Below are 26141 nucleotides of genomic sequence, written 5' to 3'. Positions count from 1 at the left end.
AACACTAACTTGGGCAACATAGCGAAACCCCAGCTCTACCAAAAAAAAAAAACTGTTGCACCCTAGTGAGCAGCTGGTTGTCATCTATCCTAAGTGCATGTGTCTTCTCCCCTACCTCCAACACTACTTCAATTTTGTGCTTACAAAATAACCAGATAGATTCATTGCAGCATTATTTAGAACCAGCAAAAATGAGAAACACCTAAACTCACCAATAGCAAGGTTGGTATTTTTAAGTATGTCTTTATAATGAACTCACTATTTATGCACTTACAACACCTGACTGTATTTACTCATTTCCCTGGCATAGAGTTTTTAAAAACAGCCTACAGCACTGTAACATAGACACTCACACAAATATACCCCCATCATTAGGGGGAAAAGGCTCCAAGGATGTATAACAAAGTGTTAACAATGTTTTCTTCTGGGTGGCAAGATTTTAAGTTTTATTCACTTTACAGTATTTTTAAAATGCTTTAATAAACATATGCTATTTTTCCATCAGGAGAAAAACATTTTCACTTAGAAAAGAGTTAACATAAGCAGTAAAAAAGAAAAACCGGACACTAACTTCATTTCTGCTAGAATAATTCATATTCTCCATCTCATTTTTTAAATTAGTAACAAAATCAACAGTTTAGAAATGACACCATAAGATGAACTTTATTTTAAAGCTCATAAAAGTGTTCACAATCAGTTACAACAGGATCGACATTTCTTCCATTCCACACTTTCACATGACAATCAATATACTGTATAGTGAGAGATAAAGTTTAAAGTTTTTGTTCTGCATGCTGCTAACACATTTGACTAGCTTTTGTTTTACTCATTGAATTTTTAATATCAAAGCAAAAAGTCATTTTCTCTTGGACAGAAATGGTTTTAGAAAGCCCTTATGAAGTCAGACTTAGTCTTGTTTATAAACATCCACACCCACACACATGCTGAATGGAGAGCAAAATGCAAGAAAACTACCTTGGCAGGAACAAATGCTTAAAGATTTTAATCACAGCCCTCTTGAACAAGCAGTACAGTTTTTTTCTCCAAAAGACAAAAGTCAGTTTCATCCTCAGTGATGCAAATGGTGAGACTGCACAGAAAGCTTAGTATGAATTCACAATTCCACAGGAATCTGAAAGTTACCAAGGCAATTTTCCCTTTTAGGATCATAAAGACTACAGACTTAAGCTTTTTTTCTTTTTCTATATAATACACAAAATTTCTAAACATCCTTAAAAAAGAAAATATAAATAGTTTCAGTATGTTATGTAGAGTCACATACTATGGCAAAAATATTTTATTAATTGAAGGAATAAGCCAATTTAATGTTGTCTAGTCCAAGTCCATATTAACAGAATTTTTCTCATTAGGGTAACATTCACCATTCTGATGTGGAGGTTCAGCACCAAAATTGTTTTTGTCTTCTAAATCTTCTTCCTTTTTATCAATATTTGGGCCATTTGGAGTTCTTTCCAGTTTGGGAGATTCAATTTTTGGTTTCGGTTGTGTTACAACGGGTTCACATGTGTTGTTCAATTCCTAAAGAAAAAAAAACTAGTTATCAGATTAACTCAGATCCATCCAGTTCATTTTCAGCTGCTTCTCCACATACCCGACCCACTATTTTTCTACCAACTCCAATTATACATCAAATAATTACATTTTCTCATTACACTTGCCCCAGACCACAGTTTACAGTCTGACCAAAAGAGAGTATTAATATTCTTCCATGATGTGTTAGGACTATGTACTTACATATATTCCTTCAATCCTCACAACAGTGTTAAAAGACAGAAATTATAATCCCCATTTCATGGAAGACAATGGTTCAAAGAGGTTAAGTAACTTCAAGATCAGGAAATCTAGTGAGTAAAGAGCTAGAATTCAAGTTTATAGCTTGAAACTGACAGTGCTTAAAAGGGTCACTTTTCCTTGACCTTCACTGTGTTTAAACATTACTCCAGAAGAACACTTTTCCCAGTTTCCTTCCAGCCTCACACACAACAAGACCTAGAATTTCCTAACCCCTTTTTCCTTACTTTGTTTCCCTATAGCACTTAACATCTCCGACAGATGACACAGGCTTATTTACTGTTGGTCTCCCTCCCATTACAAGATGAGTTCCATAGGGGCAGAGACTACACTTTGCACACTTGTTTAATCCTGAGAACAAGGACTGGCACATGACAGGGGCTCAACAAATACACTTGTTGAAATGAATGAATAAATGGAGAAGTAGAAATTTAACAAACTTACGAGGTCTTCTGTATTTTGTGACAGAATAATAGACTAAGAAAAGCTGGTCTCAGGATGAGGTAAAAGATTTATAGGAAAAATGGCTATGTTGAAGGTTTAAATGATTGCAACTTGAGTCCGTAAGTGAACCCAGCAGTAAACACGAGACACTAACACTCACCTTGATTTTTGTTTTAATTTCCTGAGCACGTACAACTGGATCCTGATCAAGACTCTTTTTAGCCTGAGCATTCATGACATTATTCATCCATTCCATCACTTCATTAACAGACTTCTCAACTTTTTTCATTTCAGACTCATCAATATGGTTGTATTTCTCATCCTGAACAGAAATAACATGGTCATTCTGTAGAATTTATAGAACAATAATATCTCATTTGACCCAACTTTCCAGGAAACTCAAGTTCAAATCTACCTCTAACCTCAAATACCAAAATTTCAAAGTTAAGACTATTCACGATGATTCCCAGCTTAAGTGTTAGCTTATTAAAATCTAGGTTAACTTCCTCCCTATGTACAAAAAGACTGACTCACCTTATTTCTGAAGTCAGCTGCTATCTTGGCATAGTGCTGCAGCCTCTGTCCCAGTTCCTCAAACATTTTTGGCCGTTCTTCAGCTTCCTGAAACCGAACTTTAACTGGAGTGCCAATTTTCTAAAATAAAATGTAATAAATTAATAGTTATCATAATTTTATTTTAAAGTCTATAGTTTGAAACACAAGTACCACCTTTTAGGGGGAGAAAACCACCTACCATTAATTCTTCCAACTTGTCAACATATGCTTGTTTGGCTTGGTCCTCTCCTTCTTCATACAGCCAGTCTTCAGTTTCTGTGAGGAGTCTCAAAAAATTTTGATGATCCTTAACACAAAATATGACAATATTAGTGGCACTCGTACTTCAGAATTTTTCACAACAAAACAAAGAGGCATTCTCACAGTAGGTAGCTAATCTTATCTAGGAAGGCACTCTGATTTGGCTTCTCTGCCTTGTTACATAGAGACCTTGAAAATGGCTCTCATTGACTTAAAATATTTTTAGAAGCCCAATCTGTACAATGAAATGTGGTTTCTAGAAGAGTATCTTCCCGCTCTCCAAAAAAAACAAACCGGGTCTTAGTAACTTTTTGTTGACTTACACAACTACCAAATGTTGAAGGGGAAACGATACAAGTTGACAATCACTAAACACATGAAAAAATCATTCCTAACCGGTTCATGTATGACATGACTTCTACTCTAGCCCTGGGAGGTCCTACCTGGTTTGGTCATCTCGACTTTAGAGACCCCACCATAAGAAACTCAGAGAATGTCAGGACAGAGCTAAGAACTGAAGTACATTACAAGGTAGCCCAGAGACCTTAGAACTATTAATAAAACAGACTCCAAATTTCACTTTAAATGACCCTTAACTAAATCCTAGATTTTTATCTAGTCAGTTTCTTTTTTCCAAGTCCTATCTTTCACAGTTGTGCTTCTGGGATTTACTCAGAGCCATACTAACTGGGAGTCAAGAAAAGGGATAAGGGGAATAACGGGGCTTAGTAAGCTCTGGAATGACTGGATGAACACATCTTATGAGATGAAACAATGACAGGAAAGCTACCAAGGCAGCAGCATCACTGCATTTGATGTCTTTAAAAGCGAAGATTTTTCTCCTATTTATCCTAGACCCTATGACAGTAATGCCATAGACTCTACATAAATATTTGATAGGTTCTCTCTTTTAGATGGTAAAAATGAAGAGTTTTTGGGGTAGGCTAGTACAAAATAAAACTGCTCATCACCAACGAGCCTCTTTCTCCATGACTTTGTTTTCTGTTCCTAAAAAGTTCAAGTTACATAATTGAGTAAAAGCTTAAGCCTCAACTGTCAATTTTGATATTAAACACCTTATATGAGACTATCTGAACAAAAACAGAGCTCTAGGACATACCTGCTCACATATAAATTTTTCATATGGTCCACACAGCTTGTCTCTGAACTCATACACATATTCCTCAACTGCATTTTTAGCATCATTCCTTTCTTTTTCCAATTTATCTTGCATTATCATCTTACCCTGTCAGGAAACAGGAAAGGTTAATTCCAGTCTTCTAGTTAAGTCAAGCTAAATTTTAAATATGTAGACTCTGGGGTTTAAAAAAATGATACAAAACAAATTTTAGTGTTAACACAGTTCCAATTTATACCTCGTCAAACTCTTCCCACAAACCAAACAGACACTTCCATTTTCTAAATACTCAGGCTGAAGTTTGATTTTTTTTAACATTGTAACAGATTACACAGACTTCATATTTAATGCTAAAAAAATCAAGCTACTGCTTAAATGTAATTTTGTTTTCTTGTATATAAATGGTTATCCATATTCAGATTAATAGTGGCCAATGTATAACAGTCACACCACTCTGCCACATTTTTATATCAAAGATAAATATATGGACTACAGTTTATTGTTAAATTCCTAAATACAATGTTCCCACCTCAGTATGGAAAAATCAAATCTCAATTATTTCACATATTATTCTAGAATTTCAGACTACTAAAAAAACACAATGTATTTTAATAGAAATATTTAGTGTGCTGTGAAATTCCAACTGTACTGTGCTCTGTTATGATTTACTGCCATCCAATTTTTTCACAAGAACTCAGCCAATCATGTTATATCAAGCAGAATGATCTATGACATAGCTCTAATATGAATACCAAAAAAGAAAAAATCAACAAAACTTGTTAAAAAAATTAAACTGCAAAATTCATTAGTTTTGGCTTCATCCTATCCCTAAAACTATATAAAACTTGGGATGAGAAAGAATTATGGCCATTTATCTACTAGAAATATAGGTATCAGGATCAAGAAACTAAACATATTTCAAAATAAAAATATTTAATTGAAGTACTTACCTCTGTCTCAATATACATATTAAGAAGGTCTTTCCCTAACTGCCAGACCAAGTTGGCTTCAATAGGCAGCTCAACATTCACCACCTTTATTTTGGGCTTTTTAGCTTCTGGAGGCTGGTCAACTTTTTTTTCATTTGCCTTGGGAAGGGGAATAAAAAAAAGGAAAAATTTTTAAACAACCCACTTGGAAAAACACAAAACAATCTCCTCATACTTACTGATGACTTGGGCAAAAATAAAATCTCTAAAAATCATAAAGTTGGAAGGGTCTACAGGATCACCTAATTCCCACTATTTTAAATCAGGGCTGCTATAAATATGCCATACCTTCCTTCAGGAATTCACCGGGATGTTTTTCTCTTCTATATTGAACAATCTCTCCTGCTAAAGCTTTTCTTCACAAGTCTTTACTTTCTAAGCCCTTTAAATATTCTTGTAAATCCCATGAGTCAAAAAGTGAAAATTACTAAATTATCTTATAGACTCTAGAACCTGTCACCTAAGGATAAGCTTCAACCAATACAAAACACGTTAGGATCATCTTAATTCCTGTAATATTAAAGGCCCTAAATGCTAGTATGCCTGCTTTAATTACAACTAGCACTACGCTGATGAGTGCCTTTTAAAATTTCCTTATTGAACTTGAAGTATATATATTTATATATATATATATACTCCATACACGTACACACACACACACACACACACACACACACAATTACTATCCACCTTTGAATTGTATCATTTCTCATAAGCAACTTTGTAAGGTAAAAAGAGGTAAGAGTCTTAAAGTAGCAAATGGACTGATATGACACATGCCAATCATTTATGTAGCTTTTTCAAAATATGTAAATACAGGGCTAAAGAAGTAAGTATCTCCTGTGGCCTTCGATTTTCCAAGCCTTTGCTATGCATTTCCATTTCTGCAGGTTCCTACTAATACAAATGACAAAGAACACAACTGAGCAGACTCAGTTGTATGACAGATCAGATGACAACCACAGTGTGTAACATGTATCCTGTAGGTAGGACGGTAAAATGGGAAGAGATTAGACCATGAGGCACAATAATCATAGCCACAGATAATTTTGAGGAGTTATAATGGATTAAATATCTTAGGCACTTTATCGAAGAAACTGGGTCTAGAAAGTTCAATGACTTGCCTAAAATTAAAGAGATGGAATTAGATCCCATGTTTCAGAGATTGATCTCAGTGTTCCTTAGAAATCACCTAACAAGTGCCATAAGCTGTACCACTATGGATGAGCTAGGCAGTCAGCCTACAGTCCTCCCCACATCATTTTCCTGCTAGTGCACACAACCCTTCAATACATTATGCATGCTCTGAGGGCATGAGCCACAGGAAAGAAAAATGAATCCAATCAAACATACACCTAGGAAGACACTAGAGAGCAACAGATGTTCGGAAACAAATGGATAACAGCACATGTATGGAAGTTAAATCAAGACAAGACAACCTGATAGTACCCAATTAAACCAACTACTGACAAAACCAGCATCACAAAATGGCATTTCAACATGGAATGGATGAGGAAACCTCTCCAAAGGGGTGAGTAATCATGCTCCAAAAGGCTTGAGACTAGTGGTCCTACCTACAACTAAGCAGCATGAGATCCTACCCAATGTCATGTTCTAGACGGGTACTAAGACTATCAGCAAGAGCTGATGTGCATGCTCATCCCAAGTGTGCTGTTGAAACTAAGCATCTATTTTTCCAAATAACCACCATCATCACACAACTTAACAGTAGAAAACAGAGAGCAGCTTTCAGAAATCAGAGTCAGGACCCATAGCTCACATTGGGAACCCCCAGGATCAATGAAGGGACAGAAAAATTTAAAACTGGAAACTTTTACATAGTATAAAAACCTATCCTGACCCAATGAAAGATTCTGTAATTTGCCTGAGGGTAAAAAACTCTACCCTCAGAATGTAAGAGAAATCAACCAACCAAGAGCAGGCTAATTATTTACAAAATTATTTACAGAAAATATTTACATAAATATTTACAGAAAATAAAGTTCTACAAAACATACGGTGATTCACAGTTAACAACAGAAATTTTTCAATATCCATCTGACCATGAATCTTAAAGGTCTGATTACAAGCTGTCATTTTCCAAGGGACACAACATCACTAAGTTAGCTTCCAATACCTACTGTGGAAGCAGGACAAAAAAATAATTACCTTGAAATGCATCTGGTTATTACCAGACCACCATAATTAATTTACTTAAATTTGACCAATGGCTTGAAAGGACAAAGTTTACTAGACTCCTATAGCCCATGTATTTATCATCTGATTAGTTCAAGTGAAAACTAATCATGTAGCCCTGGGTAATATCAAGTTCTGCTTTTGGTATTAGAAGATACCTCTGCTCTTTGAAAGACAACGAACAGTATACATTAGTCTCTTGTTACTTCGAGCAGCAGTTAATCAAGAGAAGCTTTTAAGTTTAAAGCAGGACATTCAATTCCCTTAATTGAGCTTGAATACCTCTAACTGGTTTTAGTTGAAAAATACATAGAAAATCAACAGAAAAAAATCCTACACAGAATGAAATCATTTGGTGCTTGCTCTTGAAACTGCAATTTAATGATATCATTAATGATTACATGTTGCAACATTGTCTAATGGAATGAACTAGAAGAGTCACTCACTTTGTCAGCATCTGGGATTTTGTTTTCTTCTGAGGTAAGTTCAGGTGAAGGGGGAGACTGTGAGGTTTGTTGAGCATCAGTTTGTACCTGGGGCTGTGTTCCAGCTTCACTGTTGTCTTGCTGGACATTTTTCTGAAATGAAAGCCCAGGCACAAAGGATGTAGAAAGCAGGTGTACTTGTATAAATTTTTAAAGTTAAAGGGCACCAAAGAAAGTACACTCAATTTCTGAAATCTTAACAGGTGGGGAGAAAAGGTACTGGATAAAAACAAAATGAACACAAAGTACTTGAAAACTTCTGTAGAAATTCTAAACCTGTAAAAAATTCTTTGAATGACAGCAGTTAATATCGTTAAATAACACAACTAAGCATTTAATTGATGTGATGACAATCAAGAATCAAGAACTCTCCCTTATGAAGCTCATCTAAGTTTGTACAGATATTAATTCTCTAAGGCACTGGAAATAGATTACTGCAGGCCTCTTTCCTAGAAACAAGCTTCCAAAACCTATTTTACCAGCAGCCATCATGGATCTCAACATATCTCCATTTCAATTTACTAAACAATTACATAAAATGACCAATTATCAGTTATTTCTGGATTCATCACTTCAGCTTATAGATACCCAAGACTCACTCTGTCCCCACTTTCTGTGATCCAGCTATTTATACCTTAAAAGATCTCAGAGTAAAGAATAAATGCTACATATTAACAATCCTAATTAAAAATTTGGTAAAGAAAAACAAGAATGAACCTTAGAGTTTCCTGATTTTCTTTTTTAGTAGCCCTCAATTCCTAATATATTAGTGCTTGCTTGATCTTTACCCATCTTTGGAAGAGGGCTGAAACACTCTAGGTTAACTACTTTCTGCCCACACTGAACTCTCTCATATTTTTCTTCTAAGGCTTCAAGATTCTAAGATAGACACCGAAGTATTTAGAAACAAGGCATTCCTGATACCCAAAAGGTACTAAAGAGATTGAGAAAGTATATGGCACTCATCATTTAACCCATTACTGTAAATTAGAATTTTTCTAGATGAGAATAAAACTAAGGTTCAGAATGCTTATGTTCCTTAGATGTTCTAGAAAGGTAACAGTGATCACTAGACAACGCACCTTCTCACATCTTAACTAAACCACCACACTGCCTCCCTCTTAAGCTATTTCTAGTTATTCCCTAGAAATAAACTGTAATTATTCTAATACTTTAGCTTCCTAAAATTGTTCTGTTGACCACACAGAACTAGCACTCATGCTAATGATGAATAACAACTCTTACTATACGCTACACAGACACTTCTCTTCCTTCCTCCCACAATACAGAAAACCATGTAAAAATAAAAACAAGCTCTAAAATATCAAAGCCAATTTTGCCATACAATTTAAAAAACTTTAATATTTGGTAGCTATTTCAAACAGTTTTTGTAGCAGTCTGTTTTTTAAGTTTCTTAAACGTCAGTCAACATTCGACTTCTCAGTGTGTGGTCTATGTCTTCAAAAAACCAAAAAACTCCCAACTCAATGAAACATCACCTACTCTGTCATATACTAGTTACTTCAAATTAAGTTACACAGAATTTAGTCACAATTCACCAAATTTCAAGCTGTATATTACCACTAACTGGCAAGTGCTATTATCATTACCTAAAATTCTGATCAAAATTATTTATGAAGGAAAACATTCATTTTAACCCTTCCCTACCCACTTCTCCTATAGCTTAGAACTAAGTCAACTCTATGCAAACACAAAGGTTTATCCACAAACTTACATCAGTGTCTGGGTTTTCTGGTGGTCTCTGATTCAGACACTCCATGTCAGCTTCAGAAGACATTTCATTCTCCTCAGTTGGGATTTTCTCCACCATAGATGCTGTAGAGATGGTGAAAATGCCATGGGTGTTGACTCGCACTTTGACTTTTACTCTAGATTTTTCTCCATCTTTCTGTGCAGAAACATTCTGAACTACAAAGCGGCCTAGAACAACAACAAAAATCACAAAATCACAATTTTAGAATTGAGTCTAAATCTCTGTAGAGGAGGCCAGGTAGGGTGGTTCATGCCTGTAATCCCAGCACTTTAGGAGGCCGTGGTGGGTAACTTGAGCCCAAGAGTTTGAGACCAGCCTGGGCAAGATAATGAGATCTGTCTCTACAAAAAAAATACAAATTAAAAAAATGAATAATAAATTAGCCGAGCACAGTGGCATGCGCCTGTAGTACCAGCTACTCAGGAGTCTGAGGCGGGAGGACTCCTTGAGCCCAAGAGTTCAAGGTGGCATTGAGCTATGATCACATCACTGCACTTCAGCCTGGTGACAAAGTGAGACCCTGTCTCTTAATAAATCAATAAAAATCTATCTGTGTAAAGGAGACAGATGAGAAAAATACAAAGGCTAAAAAAAAAACACTTGAGAACTGCTATTGTAAAATCTTCTACCTAGTCTTTACCAAATTGAAGTCCTCTAATATATACTATAACTATAACCTCTTAAAATATATACACTTGAAATTAATCTTAGCATGCCATAGAAACTTGTAAGGGCACTCTTATAACTATTTTATTTAACACTAGGCAAACACTGAGTGTAAGATACTGATAACAAGCAGTCCTTCTCTCCTCCTACCCTGCTTCTCCAGATGGGTGAGCACAAACTAGACATGAAAATCTGTTTGCAAGCATAAGGAAGATGATAGCAAGCACATGCTGAATTTTAATCCTATAACCTTTGGTTAAATAATCAAAACATTTAGCTGTTTTAAATAAGGGAGGTGAGCCAAAATCTGTATGAAAGCCTGAAATTATTATATACAATACAGTGGGGTTCCAGAACATTAGTAAAGGTTAAAAGTGTAGACTTTAATCCAGACTGTCCGGGCTTGAATCCTGGCTGTGTGACCTGTTACAAAAGTTATCTAACCTTTCTATACCTCTGAGGATTAAGTACAGTGAGCACTTACTACAGAACCAAGTGCTAGGTTTAAGTTACAGCCACAAATAAGTACTGTTACTCCAGAGACCACTGAATCAAAAATAAGTATTTTGAACTTATTATGTGCGAAGCTCTAAATGGAATTTAACTGCCTAGTATTTAAAGTGCTGTCTATATAAACACACAGAACTACAGATTTAATTACAATGTCACTGAAAGATGAAGGAATACACCTTGATTGTCAAATCAGTTGTTCAGGAAACATTTGCCAAAAGATCCATCTATCTAAAGAAACAGCATTTACTCTGGAAAGTGGGATATAAGATGGCTCAAGTATGTACGACGTTTTCAATTTCAATCAAACATGAAAAATTAGATGCCATGCCAAACAGCTGGGATTTTATCTTCCACACAATAACGAATTCACGCACAGATTCCAATTTATCAAAATCTTACAAGTCTACATGCGATGATTTCTTTTCCTAACAATAAATTCATGAAAACTGTTTTAAAAACAATACACCACAACTCTGGGTCAGAACATTTTAGCCTTTAAAGTAGTAAGAAAGAAAACACAACTGATCAGGTTGGACTCCTTCAAACAATTTATTTATGAAAAGGTGTGAGGCAAGGGTGTGTCCTGAAAAGACCTAGCAATATTGGCAAATTTCACCGATGGTCTGGGAAAGAGAGTTACTGTGGGTAAAAGTAGATGGATGGTGTCAAGTGTCCCCCCAAAATATGTACCAAAAAAAACTTATCTTTAGAAAAGATAACACAAAGGTACACTTGAGAAGTAGATTCACAATGGTCGCTGACTCAGGTTTTAAATTAGAAGTAACAGACTGCAAATAACACTTAACCTAGAGAAAAGGTTAGTATTAAAAGCAGGGATAATCCTTTATATACAGACTGTATCAGAACAGTGAAAATACTAAAGTGTTCATATATATATACATACACACACACACACACACACACACACACACATACTTTCAAGTAACAGCAGAACTCCAAGTAACAGAACTACCAAGTCATTCTATCTCTAGACCAGTTGACTTCCTCAATAAAATGAAGATATTTCTCCATCACCATTATTCTCAACGGAAAATGTATTCACACAGAATTATGTTCCCCTCAACATTGCTAAGAATAAGACAACTTTTAAAGTTTGTACAATGAATGAGGAGCTAAGTCTTTAACTAAAAGAGTAAAATATACACAATGAACTCCTTACCTATTTTTGCTTCTGGATATGGAACTCCTTGGGGATCAGAATAGAAAGCTTCTAGCTCAAAAGGCCCCCTTCTCAGGAAGGTGAGAACTTTGGAGAAAGGAGCAGCATGGTTTCGACTAAACACTTCATGAACACTAGAGAGAAAAGAAAAAGGCATTCAGCAGATGAAGAACTTAAATATGCTTACTGTGCTACACAAACAGAAAAGAGACTTTCTGAAGTCTTTATCAATTCTATCTCATCATTTACAATACCAAAATGAAAGAAATATTTTGGTAGATTTTGTTGTTGAAAGATTCCAGGTAAATTGACTCTACTAGAGAAATCATTTGTTAATTTTCCTTCTTTACATTAGAGTATAGTATCTAAATGTTATTTTCTGCTACATACCCTTCAGTATCTTCTGAATCATGGTTCCAGATCAGAGATATTGGAAAAGGAACTGCATCTGTGACGGAAAATTCTCTAACTTTAAATGCCGGGGAAAGTATTGCACACTTAAATAAAAAAAAAAATATCATGAGCACATGAACACTTCCCAGTCATCTTTTAATATAAAACTCAATTCCAATGGATGGACAGGGTTTACAAAAAAAAAAAAAAAACACATTCCAGAATTGTTTCCAGTATATTTCATCTAAACAAAGAATTTATTTTACCATCTAAATACTATACCAATTACTAGGTACAAAGACAAATAATATATCTTAGGATAACAACAATTAATCAATAACAGGTTTCACAAGGGATTAGGAAAAAAGCCTGGTCTTTCTAGAAATGCCTTGCTGATAGCAATTTCAAAGTGTATCACTTTTGAATATGTTGTAATACATACATACATGAACAGTTCTGTCTACACTGCTTTCCAAATGTCTGAGAAACCCCCAAAAGGGCCATAACGTTCATATTTTCAAGTAATTTTGTAAATGAAGCAAGCAATGGTAAATTCAAATTTGGGAAAGGCAACACCCAACAGATAGGTGGACAATTCCCTATTTAGACAGGACATATAAAAATAACTAAATAGATGATTAAGCTGAATAGACCAAAAAAGTCAATTCATCATTTACTATAGGATCCTTCAAAAGAGAGGCCAAAATTAGCTCTACTTCTGAAGAAAATATAAACTTCCAACATTTGAAGGAATCAGAGTTAATTAAGGAGCCATATTCCATTAGGAAGAAAAAAGTAAAAACAAAAACCCCATGGAACAGGATGGATAATGGATTATCATCGATAATTAGTATCTACATATTCTCCCTTGTATAAGTATACAAAGGCAGTCAGTCTAAACATCTTTGTTTACAGGATCCTGTTTTATATTTTAAAAACTGCTACTAGCTTAAAACTCAAATATGTTAACTTGAAACTTTATTTAAAATTATATTTAGATCTTGACTATAATATCCTAAATATAAACTAATATTTTCTTTTTTACTGAATAACTTCTAGATTTGGTGTTTTTCACCAAACTAACTTCATGCTTCTGGGCTGCCTTTTTATCTGACAAGCAGATTAAAAATCAATCTGGGGATAAGAGAAGGTTATCTATTTTCTAAAACCATTTGTTAATACTCCTAACACCCTGAAAACTTGCCCTAAACCAATTCCTTATTATATCAGATTACCATTCTAATTCCCTGTGTGCTTTGTAAGTAACAACTACCACTACCACACAGCTAATTAGTGTTTCAGCTGTGTTTTCTTTGATATCCTCAGAATCATGCCTGTTTTTGATTTCCAGCTTGAGAAACACCAGCTTGGTAGTTCTTTTAATTGAAATTTACTGGATCTTTTAGATTTGAGTAGCCTTATCTCCCTACAGCTTTACAAGTTTGTTTAAAATGTCCTTCTGCTACCTAGACACAGGTCTCTGTTTATTATCCCACCATGATGACACACAATGGAAACTGTTTAAGGACTGTACACCAAGCAAAAGCAGAGTTGAGAAAGTACCTGTAATGCACATCCTCTAGCTACTGCTTCATCTGCATTGAGTGTTGTGCTAATATCTTTTCCAAAGAATTTGGCGATTCTTTCCTTCACAGCTGGAATTCGTGTAGCACCTCCAACAATCTCAACTGCACTCACATCTTCTACTTTGAGATGAGTTTGTTCCATCAGTGAATAAAGGGGTACTTCTATCTTTTGCAGAAGTTCAGCACAGAGTTCTTCAAATTGTGACCTTGGCAAATATAAACTTGTTTTTAGAAAAGTTAAAACCAATATCCTGTCCTACTTTTGACAACCCAACGAATTTCATTATTTTCCCCCTCAGAGACCTTGGATCCCACATGGGCCAAGTTTAGCTGTATTGTAGTTTATAGCTCTTTTGTTTTTGATAAATATACCAAACAGGTGCAGAAAGATGAGGAAGACAATCACCTGGTATTACTCAAACAAATCATTTTACATGCTTACGACTGCCATTTTACCTTCTAAAATTTTCCCCCCGAGACAGTCTTGCTGAGTGCAGTGGCACAATCATAGCTCACTGGAGCCTCAAACTCTTGGGCTCAAGGGATCCTCCCACCTCTGCCTCCTGAAAAGTTGTGACCATAGGCATGTATCACCATGCCTAACCCTTCTAAATGTTTTGATCTGATTCTCATTACTTTCAATGGTTATTTCTAGTCCCTGCACAGTATCTCTGTGAAACGAGTATTCAATTACTGGCCCAGAAATACTAAAAAGTGAAAATACCAAGAAGACTTGAGGGTAGTACTTAGACCCATCAGAGTACTTAGCAAAGGTATTTTTAAAAGCCCTCTTCGCATAAGTGTCCCTAGAGCTAGCGGTGATAAACAACAGCATCTCCGGCCACAGGCATGTAACACACAATTCTGAAATGTAGGCCAAGACTCACAACACCCACTAGAACTGACACCTGGGCTATAGTTTCAAAAAAATTTCCATCTATTTAATCTGTAGAATTCAAGACACACCTGTTCATCTTTCCGGAAACATCTTTATCATTCATAAAGCATTCGATATTCAGTGGAAGGTCTGTGCTGTTAGAGCTCATTAGCTTTTTCAGTTTTTCACATTCCTGATAGAGACGAAGCAGTGCTCGTATTTTGGATTTTGCATCCAACTTGTACTTAGTTTTAAATTCTGCACAAAAATGTTCCACTAACTTTTCATCGAAGTTTTTTCCTCCTAAGAAAGGATCAAAAGCTGTTCCCAGTACCTAATTTGGTTGAAACAACAAATAGTCTGGTTATTTTCAATCACATTTGTAACTAGAATCTTAAATATTACTACTCAAACAATTAAAGACTAAGAGACTCAAGACTATATTTAAATTATAACATGAAATCCAAATCAGTCAGGAATAAATCTCTAAGATATTTTTGACTTTTAAATGACTACATAGAAAATAACTGTAAAAAGCCTTTTCTTTCCTAAACAAGAACACTTAAGAGTATGCTAAGACAATTACATCATCTTTATGGAGCTCAACCTTAGCAACCGTTTCTTGTTAACATCTTTACCTAAAATAAAACTCTTCATTACCAAGAAGAAAAAGCCTAGTAAAGAGGCTCAGTAGCTTAAAGTCACAACACTTAACGTGTTTTGGACACTGAGTACCAATGTATGACTTTACCTTCAATTTTCCCTTGTTAAAAGCACAAGCAGACACTTGAAAAGCTGAATGTCCCATATCAACAAAAACCACTATCCGAGGTTTCTCATCCAGGCTTGGGAGATCCTGCTTATAAATTCCGTAATTCAAAGCAACTACAAAAAATAAGTATGTTTCAATTCTTTGGTTCACATTTTCTTAGGAATCTCACTGTTACATAAAATTACACAGGCAGGAAGCTTGACTATTAACTTGAAACAATTAAAGGTGAACACATTACATTCCTTTTATATCTGACTTCACACTGATTTTCTTGGAATTAATTATTACTCTCTTTCTGATTTCAGAACAATGCTCTATCGCTTTTCAATATATGGAGATGTGTTAGACAAAACATATGGCGTGAATACAGTGAAACATAACCATGTATCACAGACAGTATCAGACTCATTATGCAATACTTACATTTTAACCACAACCTGCTAGGACACTGCTTATCCAAAAAAATTAAGAATTTAATATACAACTACAGCAACTGCAGTTCCTACCAATTTTCTTTTAGATCCGAGGTAAACAGCTGATCAACCTTAAAAAGTTTGTTTTTTTTCTGAACTTTAAACAACTGTATTTCTAAACATGTATACCTAAAAACATATTTTTACCAATATTTAACAGTTTTCCAAAAACCTAACAGAAATATGTGAGTAAAACTTTTCAGCATAGAAACTGATTTTTTGTTCATCTGTAATCATAATAAACTACTAAAAGCTCAAGAAAGAGATGCTGTAATCACCACTGTATATCCACAATACCTAACATAACACATTCAAATAGTACAGGCTTAAAGCAATATTTGATAAATGATCACCTATCTACAGTTCAGTAGATAAAAATGTTTTTTTACACTAAACCATTTACTTGTAAGCCAAGGTAGTTTCGAAGCCCAGAATTTTAAGATTGTGGGAAAACTTGCTTCCTAACTATAAATGCAACATAAGGAAACAAAGCTAAATCCAACCTACATTTTCAAAGGATTAAAAAACATCAAAGAATTCTAATGAAAGCAGATTCATAAGTTTGATAAAGTACCAATTTCTCATTAACCATTAAGCATTTTAAGAGGTAGACTTTTGTTTTCAAATCTGACTCGACTTTTTAACAGGTTGTGTTTCTGTATCTATATGAAAATAACAGCACTGAGAACATCTTTAGTTCTGATAGTATATTCACTTCTACACAAATGCTTTTTCCTTACCAGCTGTCATGTCATTCATAAGTCTTAAACAGTTTAGGCCAACAATCTGTGCAGCATCTAATACAGATCGCCTCTCAGCATCTGTAAAGAAGGAGGGGACCTACAAACAAACAAACAAAAAATTTTGAATTATCTAGAACACAAAATATACTTAGAAATTCCTCACAAACCACTTATAAATCCACAATAGTCCAGCTAAGTAGGTGCCTCGCCAAGTCACGAAACAGAAATAGGGCTTTAGTTTTCTGCAAGCTCCTTAACCATCAGAAACAGTAACTACTTTTGAAAAGGCTGTCCCAAAATTACAGGATCAAAATAGTCTTTCTTATAACCAAGTTCAAGCTGAAATAAAAATTAATCAGGAGTTTCATAAGACATATTCAAAGTTACACAAATCTAAGAGAAAACTTGAAATTAAAGCAGATCAAATCTGCTTCCAAACTAGTCGTAAGTTTCTACTGGCATTAGGAAATTATAATGCTAGGTCAACATTTAATGTTCAATATAATTAAACTATAGGTAAAAACTACAGGAACTTAAAGAGCTAATTCTAACATATGCCACCACTCTTTCAGTTCTGCTATTTACTGAGGTGCTCTTTAATTCAGTCGACCTGTTAAGATTACAAAATCACTTTTTGGCAAAGCCTGTCGATTTTCCTAAGAGTAAAAACAACTCAAGGGCTGAAGTTTCTTACAGCACTGACTTGAGCTATTCTAGTTGTAATTCTTTTTTGACTGCCTTCTAGTGCAGCACTTCAGGATACTATTCAGGAAAAAAAGTATCTAACACCACATTCGTAGAATCATTTAAGTGCAAAGTACCTAAGAGAAAGTTTAGTATGGTCATTTTTCAAAGTTGTCCAAAATATTTGTAGATGCTTGAGAGACATGAGCAAGAGCAAAGGTGGATCTCTGCTCACCTTTCAAATCAGAACACTTCGTCCGTCAGTTTCTCAGCTCACCAGGGGAAAAAAAAATGTGGCAAAAAAAAAAAAGGAAGGGAGAGAGTGGGGAGGGAGAAGCCACTGACTTATAACTTAATTCTTTAATTTTGCCAGAGATTAAACACTTCCCATCTTGCAAGGACAACAGGAGAAATGTTAGCCCTTCTGCCTCCTTCATTCATAAGGGCTTCTTGCTGACTGATCTCAGCTGGCCACATTGCTCATACTATAGCGCAAAGACCATGCTGTATTTAGTCCAAAAGCATACCCCACAACCTATCAAGAAGTGACCCAAGACACCTGGGTGAGCAGAATTTACTTTTTGGTGTCCAAATAAAAGATGACTTTTGTCCATTTCAAGTACCCTTTGATAGTCTAACTAGTAACTTTCCACTGAAGGTAACAGGCTTGCTAGTGTTAAAAATTTAGGTTTTGTCACTACTGGTAAGCTACGTTTTAAAACTCCGAATACACTGGTTTTTCAACGGAGGGTAGAATTCTTTCACCTGTGAAAAGCTCCTGTGTTAAATGTACAAGCCTGATAGTGCAGCAACTAACTGTATTAGAATACTCACAAATGGAACCAGTCAAAATCTGTGTTTTCAAAAAGCCTCACAAGAGATTTTGATTTCCAGTCAAGAACCTTTGCCCCTTCTGGCTAAAAATATCACTCAAATCTACTTTGTAATGCTCTGGAACACATGTTAATACAGTCCAGTAGAACATGATCTCTAGTAAAAGAACAGCTTTCCCACATTTGATACTTAAAAGTAATACAAAGAACGCAAAATGAAATAAAACACACTGCCTTGCTGAATTATACTTACTGAAATAACACAATCTGTTACTGGTTTCTTGAGGCTGTTTTCAGCAGTTTCCTTCAGCTTAGTCAACAACATGGCTGTTATCTGCTCCACACTAAATAGATGTTCTTCACCCATGTACATTACCTATATTGAAAGGAAAAAATGTTTTAAACATCGTAGTACTTTAAGCTACATGCCAATATTTAACTTCCAAAAATTAGCACACATTCCCTTCCACAAAATCTTTATTTTATTGTTGTAGTTGTTTTGGGAAGAAGGAAAAAGGGAAGGGGAAAGAGAGAATGGGGAGAGAAAGGAAAAGAGAAAAAAAGAAAAAGGAAGAAAGAACTTCTACCTAAAGATGAAGAGGAGCGGAAGAAAGCTAGGGCAGATATACCCCACTCAAAATCTAAGTCAAAACATTAAAGAAGGTAGTAAATTTCCACTCTAACTGAAGAGATCAATCACTAGGATAAATATTATTGTGTGTTGATCACAAAACAGGAATACCTCTGCAAGTTTAAAAAAAGATTCCTGGTGTTATTACACTATTGCTCTCCAAACAACTGCAACTGGGTTGTCTCAGAACAGACTTGTTTGATACATGACCACAATGTTGATTTTTTTTCCAACATCAAATAAACCTCAATTTTACAATTGCCAAAAAGTCTAAAGAAACACAAATTAAGTTATAGCATATATACTACCATTTGAATAATTTTCAAAGACAATTTAGCATCTATCTACTATACTTTAAAAGGAGCTGAATAAAAAAAGAACAAAAAGACCACCTGGTGTAATTAAGAAATTTAAGTAATAACTCAAATAAGTTCGTATTTTTAAGTATTAATAAGTTGGTATTTTTCTCTACAGATGGATGAAGGAGTCTCCTATCAAAGAATCTAAGGTTGCTCAATTATATTACCTTTATTCCAACTCCACCATTTTTCAATGGAACCAAATCGTAACTTAAGTTTTCCTTCTCCTTTTGAATGAAGGGGTCATTGAACGCTCGACCATGAAATCTTTTGAAGTTAGACACCGTATTGTTTGCATGAGTGATTTGCTGCAAAAAGAAGTTTGAGATTTTAATTTATTTATTTAATTTCACCACCTACCAGTAATTTTAGTAATTTTATTTATTCATTTTACAACTCAAACCAACCCTATGAGTGCACATAAGTTGCCCTGAGGCCCATCGATTTCACTGAATTTCCCATCTATAAACAGATTTTATTTATACTTTTCTCTTCTCCTACAGAAAATGCCAGAAGGTAAGCAGCAAGAGGGAACAACAGGCAAAATAATGTGACTACAGACTTTAAAGATTTCAAAATCTGCAAGATAAACTCAAAGACAGTGAAAACTACCACTAAAGCTCTGAACAAACACACTAGAATTTTATCACTTTGTTTCATTCCTTTTTTCCCTGCTAAAATTGTGAAGTTTTATACCCAATGAATGAACAGATCTAGTAGCACTATAGTCAAATTATAATTTTGTTTAAAAAAGTTAATTTTTGGCCAGGCGCGGTGGCTCACGTCTGTAATCCCAGCACTCTGGGAGGCCAAGGCGGGTGGATCACAAGGTCAGGAGATCGAGACCATCCTGGCTAACACGGTGAAACCCCGTCTCTACTAAAAGTACAAAAAATTAGCCGGGCGTGGTTGCAGGCGCCTGTAGTCCCAGGTACTCAGGAGGCTGAGGCAGGAGAATGGCATGAACCCGGGAAGCAGAGCTTGCAGTGAGCCAAGATCGCGTCACTGCCCTCCAGCCTGGGTGACAGAGCGAGACTCCATCTCAAAAAAAAAAAAAAAAAAACAGTTAATTTTTATAGCTGGGCATGGCAGCACATGCCTGTAATCCCAGCTAATTGAGAGGCTGAGGCAGGAGAATCGCTGGAACCTGGGAGGCGAAAGTTGCAGTGAGCCAAAATAGCGCCACTGCACTCTAGCTTGGGTAACAAGGGTGAAACTCATTCTCAAAAAAAAAAAAAAAAAATTAAAGTTATTTTTTATAGTCTAATAAATTGCTAAGTGGCCAGGATAAACACTCTGTGCCAGAAAATACATGGATCGCTACCTTTCCTAGCAATAGCATGAAATGCTAGTTATCTACACCAAAAAGTAGAAGACAGAAGAGTAATTCAAAAAGTTTCTAAGTGACCTAATGTTTTCAACTGCATGTGCATATTTTGAAGACTTGAGAGCCATGGTTTTTAAAAATAAGACATTGAACTGCTATCTTACACAACTGGTGCACGTTTGTTAAACTGTTGTATGAGATGGTGTTTTTTTAATCCACCGTTTTGGTCAAATATTTTGGGTAAACTCTAGATTGAAAAGCCCCACTTCAGAGCACATTTCACTCAAGGGTACCTCATTTGAAATAAGAAATAACTAAGATTGAAAACTTAGACTTCTAAAATTATTAGCTTAAAAATACCAAAACAGTCTACTATTTACTTTTTCTCTTACCTAGTTCTTTGAATAAAGGGAAGAATACAGTTAGCTTGGCAGTACTAGTTTTCAAACAATACAGAATTCAAGCAAGTTTAGGTCTTAAAATTTTTTATGTGTCTAAAACTGAGATGAAGTATGTCTAGTAGTCTATTGGCCAAATGTGAGTCTCAACAGATTCTTCTCACGTAACCACAAAGATACAACGGAATTTTAGATCTAGGCTATCAATATCCTCAATGGGTACATTTAAAGGATTGTTAGAACTAAAGTCCCACTATCCTTTTGAACATATTTTGAGTGTTCCTATTTCTCCTTTCCTTTTTCACCCCTTTTTGTTATATCTCTCTTCCAACGTAACAAGGACATAAAGTTAAATCCAACCTACATATTCAAAGGATTAGAAAACATGGAAGCATTTTCTAATGAAAGCAGATTCGTAAGTTCGATAAAGTGCCAATTTCTTATTAAACATAAGCATTTTAAGAGATAGAGATTTTTGTTTTCAAATCTGACCTGATTTTTTAATAGGTCAGTACTAAATACATTCCATAATATATAATACAGTACTCAATCTAGTCCAAAATTTTCTTTCTTAGCAATACTATTTTCTGTATTTAGAAAAATGTTTTCTATTTCAAAGAGCCTCTCAAAGAACATTTCATATATCTTTTACTGTTTTTCTCTCCACCTCCAAGGGGTCTGTCTAGATCAGTGCTGTTCAACCGAATTATATGTAAGCCATAAAGGAGAGCTACCTACATGAAGTTTTCTAGCAGCCACATTAAAAACTACTAAGAGATTAGATTAATTTCAATTAACTTAGGCCAATATATTTTAAGAACTATCACTTCAATAAGCAGTCAATAGAAAAAAATTGATGAGATACCATACTTTACTTTTCAATTTGATTAAAAAGTAAAAAATCTCATGTGTATTTTATACTTCACATTTTGATTCAGACAAGCCACATTTCAAATGCTCAATACGGTACATGGCTACCATATTTTTTAAACAGCACAGGTCTGGACAAAAATTTCTCCCAGTCCTACCTTAATTACTAAGTAACCTGAAAATGCTTTTAAACACATAACTTCTTAGAAGTTCCTTCTATAAAAGGAATCTCTTAAATGAGTAGCATGAGAAACTTCACAAGAACTTAAAATGTCTTGTTTATAATTTCTAAAAATTAGATAAATGAAAGGCAGCAAAAAGTTACCAAAAGTTAAGGTTGGCAGGCCAGGCGCAGGCTCACACCTGTAATCCCAGCACTTTGGGAGGCTGAGGCAGATGGATCACGAGCTCAGGAGTTCCAGATCAGTCTGACCAACATGGTGAAACCCCATCTCCACTAAAAATACAAAAACTAGCTGGGCGTGGTGACACCCGCCTGTAATCCCAACTACTCAGGAGGCTGAGGCAGGAGAATCACTTGAACCCAGGAGGCGGAAGTTGCAGTGAGCCGAGATCGTGCCACTGCACTCTAGCCTGGGCAACAGAGCGAGACTCCGTCTCAAAAAAAAAAAAAAAAAAAAAAGTTAAGGATGGCAGATTAGAAAGTTAAAGTCGATCTTAATAAAACAAGAGAAAGGGAACAGATGGGAAAGAGTATCATCATCTGAAGGTTCATAAAGAATACTTGAATTACATTTTTAAAACTCAAAAATACACAAACTTAGGCACACTTTACCCTCTTGTATGTCTCTTGAGATTTTCCTTTTAAAAACTCCTCCTTAAAAAGTGATCCGAATTCTTTTAAAGAACATACCTGATTTTTGGCTGCAACTCCGATTGTTCTATTTTTTGATCCAAATGATATGACTGACCTAGAAAAAAATATATTTCAAAAATATTAAAAAGCATAAATGTTGATATTTTAAACTGGTAAGAGAAAAATTCTAATATAAATGTCCTACCCATTAGGGGATAGGGAACAAGCATAGCACAATTTTAAGGTCTATAGCTTTCATCAGATACTCAAAGGGGGCTTCCACTTAATTGCTGATCTGAGATCCAACCTAAGTGGCAGTTCTACTACCCCAAAAACCTCTGCTCATGGCTCAGGAATTCTCCAGGTTCCCAGTTATTATGAACCGAACATTAACTTTGAAAATGTTTTAAATACGTTAACGGTATTATTAACTTGACCCTACACACGACTAACAAAAAATAGGATGTGATTCTACCTTTCAGTCACCAACTCTGTACAAATCTAAATGTCACTGTCATACCGAATTTTGTTCTGATATACCACCACCTTCCTTAGGAATCAAAAGTTTTTATGCAAACGCAAGCAAATGAACTCAAGTTACACCTCTGAAGTTTAAAGAGCACAAAGAGGTTCCCATCTGGGAGATTCTGCTGGAGAAAGAAAAAAATGATGCACAACAAGTACCACGGCAAAACAGAATATAAATGTCGAGGGAAAGGAGTGACTAATCAGTTACATCAAATCTGTTTTGAAGAGATGGAAAGTGACTTGTAACTGTGAGACAATCTTGTCAGCCACCATGGAAATGGAACCGCACAATAACAGAGCAGAGACAAGCTCAAAAAGTCTTGAGGAGAAGGTAAGTGAATTAGGTTTTGGATTAGAGGAGTTATCTAATTCTGGATTACTAATTCAAATATAATCTAATTTTGGGTGAGTTACTCCTACCTGCTTAGGTAGGAGTAATGGTAAATGAGATGAGCAAAACGGGAAAATACTGAGGGCATTAAGTACCACCCTGAAGTTTAAATTTGCTATAATAGAAACATCCTCGAACTACATTATCTGAGCAAGTGTTAAATAAAATAGCATCCTAAAAGCCAGAGAAGTGTCCAAGCAGAAGCTAGACAAGAAATCGTCAAAATCAGAGCATCTTTGTAAGCTCTGAGTAACTATACACTTGCAGAATGGATCTACTCATTTTCCTGGGGGAGAATCAAATTAATTGTACTAAATAGCAATTAGTAGCTGACACAATAGAATCAACCATAGTCATAGTTTAACAAACATATTAAGGGGAACTCCAATACTGCCCTCAGTTCACATTTTTTAGGGCCATACCTGTCGTCTTTGGTTTCACACAGTAGTCACTGTATAACACAATTTTTTTTCCCCACTCTTGTCTGAAAAGCTTTTCTTTGTTTTATTGGATGAACCAGAACAAAGTATAAACTGCACCTAGGCATGAAAGCCTGAAATACTGTTTTCTTTCTTAATAAACTCCAATTAAAAAAACCCTAACCAAAACACAAACTCAGATCTGCAGGGGTAGACGTACAGGTTGCTCACAACAGTCTTCCTAACGTTACTAACATTGCCAAATATTTCGCCTCAGATTTTCCACTCAACTTTCATAAACGTTCTCAGTACCCAAATAATTGTATTACCCCAGTCATTCTGCCTTTAGGTTCAATGTTTTCATTTTGCACTTTTCATCCTGAGCTTGGGACATTTGAAAAAAATTAATAGGTACAGAAATTTCCTTGAGATGGAAGCATTTGTTTTCATCAATGCACATGCAGATATGTTTGTATATATTCTCGTCCGAAAACATCCCTTCACGAAACTTTTTAAAAATGTTGCCCTTTGCCCACCCTATGCTCCCATAGAATAGTTTAGTGACGACATCCATCCTCTTGTGGCGTTCTAGCACAAAAGTATGCAATTTTTATTCTCTCTTAAATAAACTGTGCAAAATTAATTTTAAAAATACAGTTTACAATTTCTCATGAATGGCAAAGAGCAAAAAAAAGGACGTTTACATCTTTGGACAATGATCCCGGGCATTAAGGCCAACAATGTTAGCAACGAAGAGACTGGGTAAAAAGAGGTGGGCTAATCTTTCATAACACTGCTTCCGTGGTCGCTAACAACAATCCGCCTACTCACTGGACAAGCAGCGACACAAGCTCTGGAAGCTTCCAGTTCATTTCGAGATTCACAATGCGGAAGAAAAAGCCCGGCAGCACGGCTCCGCGGTGCGCAAAGATATGCGCGAAGGGAGGAGGACAAGCTGGGGGCGGCTCAGCCAGCTCAGAGAGGCCGGGTGGGGATATGGGGGCGGCCGCGGAAGGCGCAGGCTGCAGCCTGCCAAGAAAAGGGAGCGAAATTGCGGGCTCTGCCGCAGCCCGACCCCCAACAGGCTTTGAAAACCCCCAATAGGAAGCCCGCACAAAGTGACGACCCTTAGAGTCTCGACTCTGGGACTCCTCTCACCCCTGTGAATCCCTGAGACAATCCCTTCTCCAATTTGTGGTGGCAAGCCCCCATCCCTCCTCTGGCCAGGTCGCTGGTCCCTAGTTCCACGGAGGGGTGCGCCGCTGCCCAAACGCCTCCGTTTGCCGCGGTGATCCGTATAGCCAGCCCGCGATCTTGGGTCCCCACACTAAGGGCCCAGAACCTCCTCCCATCCACCTTCGCAGACTCCCACTTACGGGGTGCACCGGTCGCTGAACTCATTGGCGATGGTCTCGATGCCCCCGGCCCGGGCCACCGCGATGTAGCAGCTTTGCGAGCCCACGTCCAACCCCACCACCGACATGGCCGGCTTGCGGTCCGCCTCCGCCTCGGGTCTGGGTCTGCGTCTGCGTCCTCCGGCCGCCTGCCTGCTTCTCCTGCTGCCGCTTTCTGCCCCGGCCGCGTTCTGCTCCGGCCCGCGGGGTCTGGCAGCTCCTCTGACAATCAGAAGGACACACGGACAGCCGGCCTGTCAGGAGCCTCCTACTCCCCGGGGGACAGCGGCGGCTGGCTGACAAGAAACCCTGGGAGAAAGCGGTGCTCAGCCTCCGCGGGTCGATCCGCACCTCGGGTTGCCTGCCTCACTCTGGCGCGGCTCGCACACCGGCGCCGGCGCTGAACTACCGACCCAAAAGGGGAGGTCCCAGTTCCTCAGCCTTATGTATCGCACTGATCAGAACTTTCCAGAATCTGCGGCATTTACTCACCGGCGCCTCCACCGGCCCCTCCACGTGCCACTTCCGCTTCCTTCTTCTCGAGCCTTCTGGAAAGATTCTACCCAATGGGCAGCCGGTCCCCCGAGAACGGCCGCCGTTGCCATGGCAGCGACAGGGCCGCTCCCGTGCCAT

General features: G+C 36.7%; 1 protein-coding gene across 2 annotated transcripts; it reads right to left on the bottom strand.

Moving 5' to 3' along the window:
- Window positions 1–636: 636 nt before the first annotated feature.
- Window positions 637–26141, bottom strand: HSPH1 (heat shock protein family H (Hsp110) member 1). 2 transcript variants are annotated; one of them, XM_030818564.1, is made up of 20 exons: window positions 26001–26141; window positions 25663–25730; window positions 25491–25541; window positions 22834–22891; window positions 19532–19672; window positions 18628–18750; window positions 16855–16954; window positions 15621–15754; window positions 14959–15203; window positions 13970–14198; window positions 12404–12510; window positions 12014–12147; window positions 9616–9821; window positions 7842–7973; window positions 5161–5298; window positions 4193–4318; window positions 3011–3118; window positions 2791–2910; window positions 2417–2578; window positions 637–1539 (listed from the first exon to the last, which is right to left on the bottom strand). In XM_030818564.1, exons 1-20 carry the CDS (start codon window positions 26139–26141, stop codon window positions 1333–1335), a joined length of 2730 nt encoding a protein of 909 aa, XP_030674424.1. In that variant the 3' UTR covers window positions 637–1332. The 2 variants fall into 2 exon arrangements, with proteins under 2 accessions (XP_030674424.1, XP_030674423.1); XM_030818563.1 differs by having other exon boundaries at window positions 25491–25730; window positions 26001–26019.

The sequence above is a fragment of the Nomascus leucogenys genome, chromosome 9 (genome assembly GCF_006542625.1).
Source record: "Nomascus leucogenys isolate Asia chromosome 9, Asia_NLE_v1, whole genome shotgun sequence".
NCBI classification, from domain to species: Eukaryota; Metazoa; Chordata; class Mammalia; order Primates; family Hylobatidae; genus Nomascus; species Nomascus leucogenys.
This window is presented reverse-complemented; position numbering and strand designations above follow the sequence as displayed.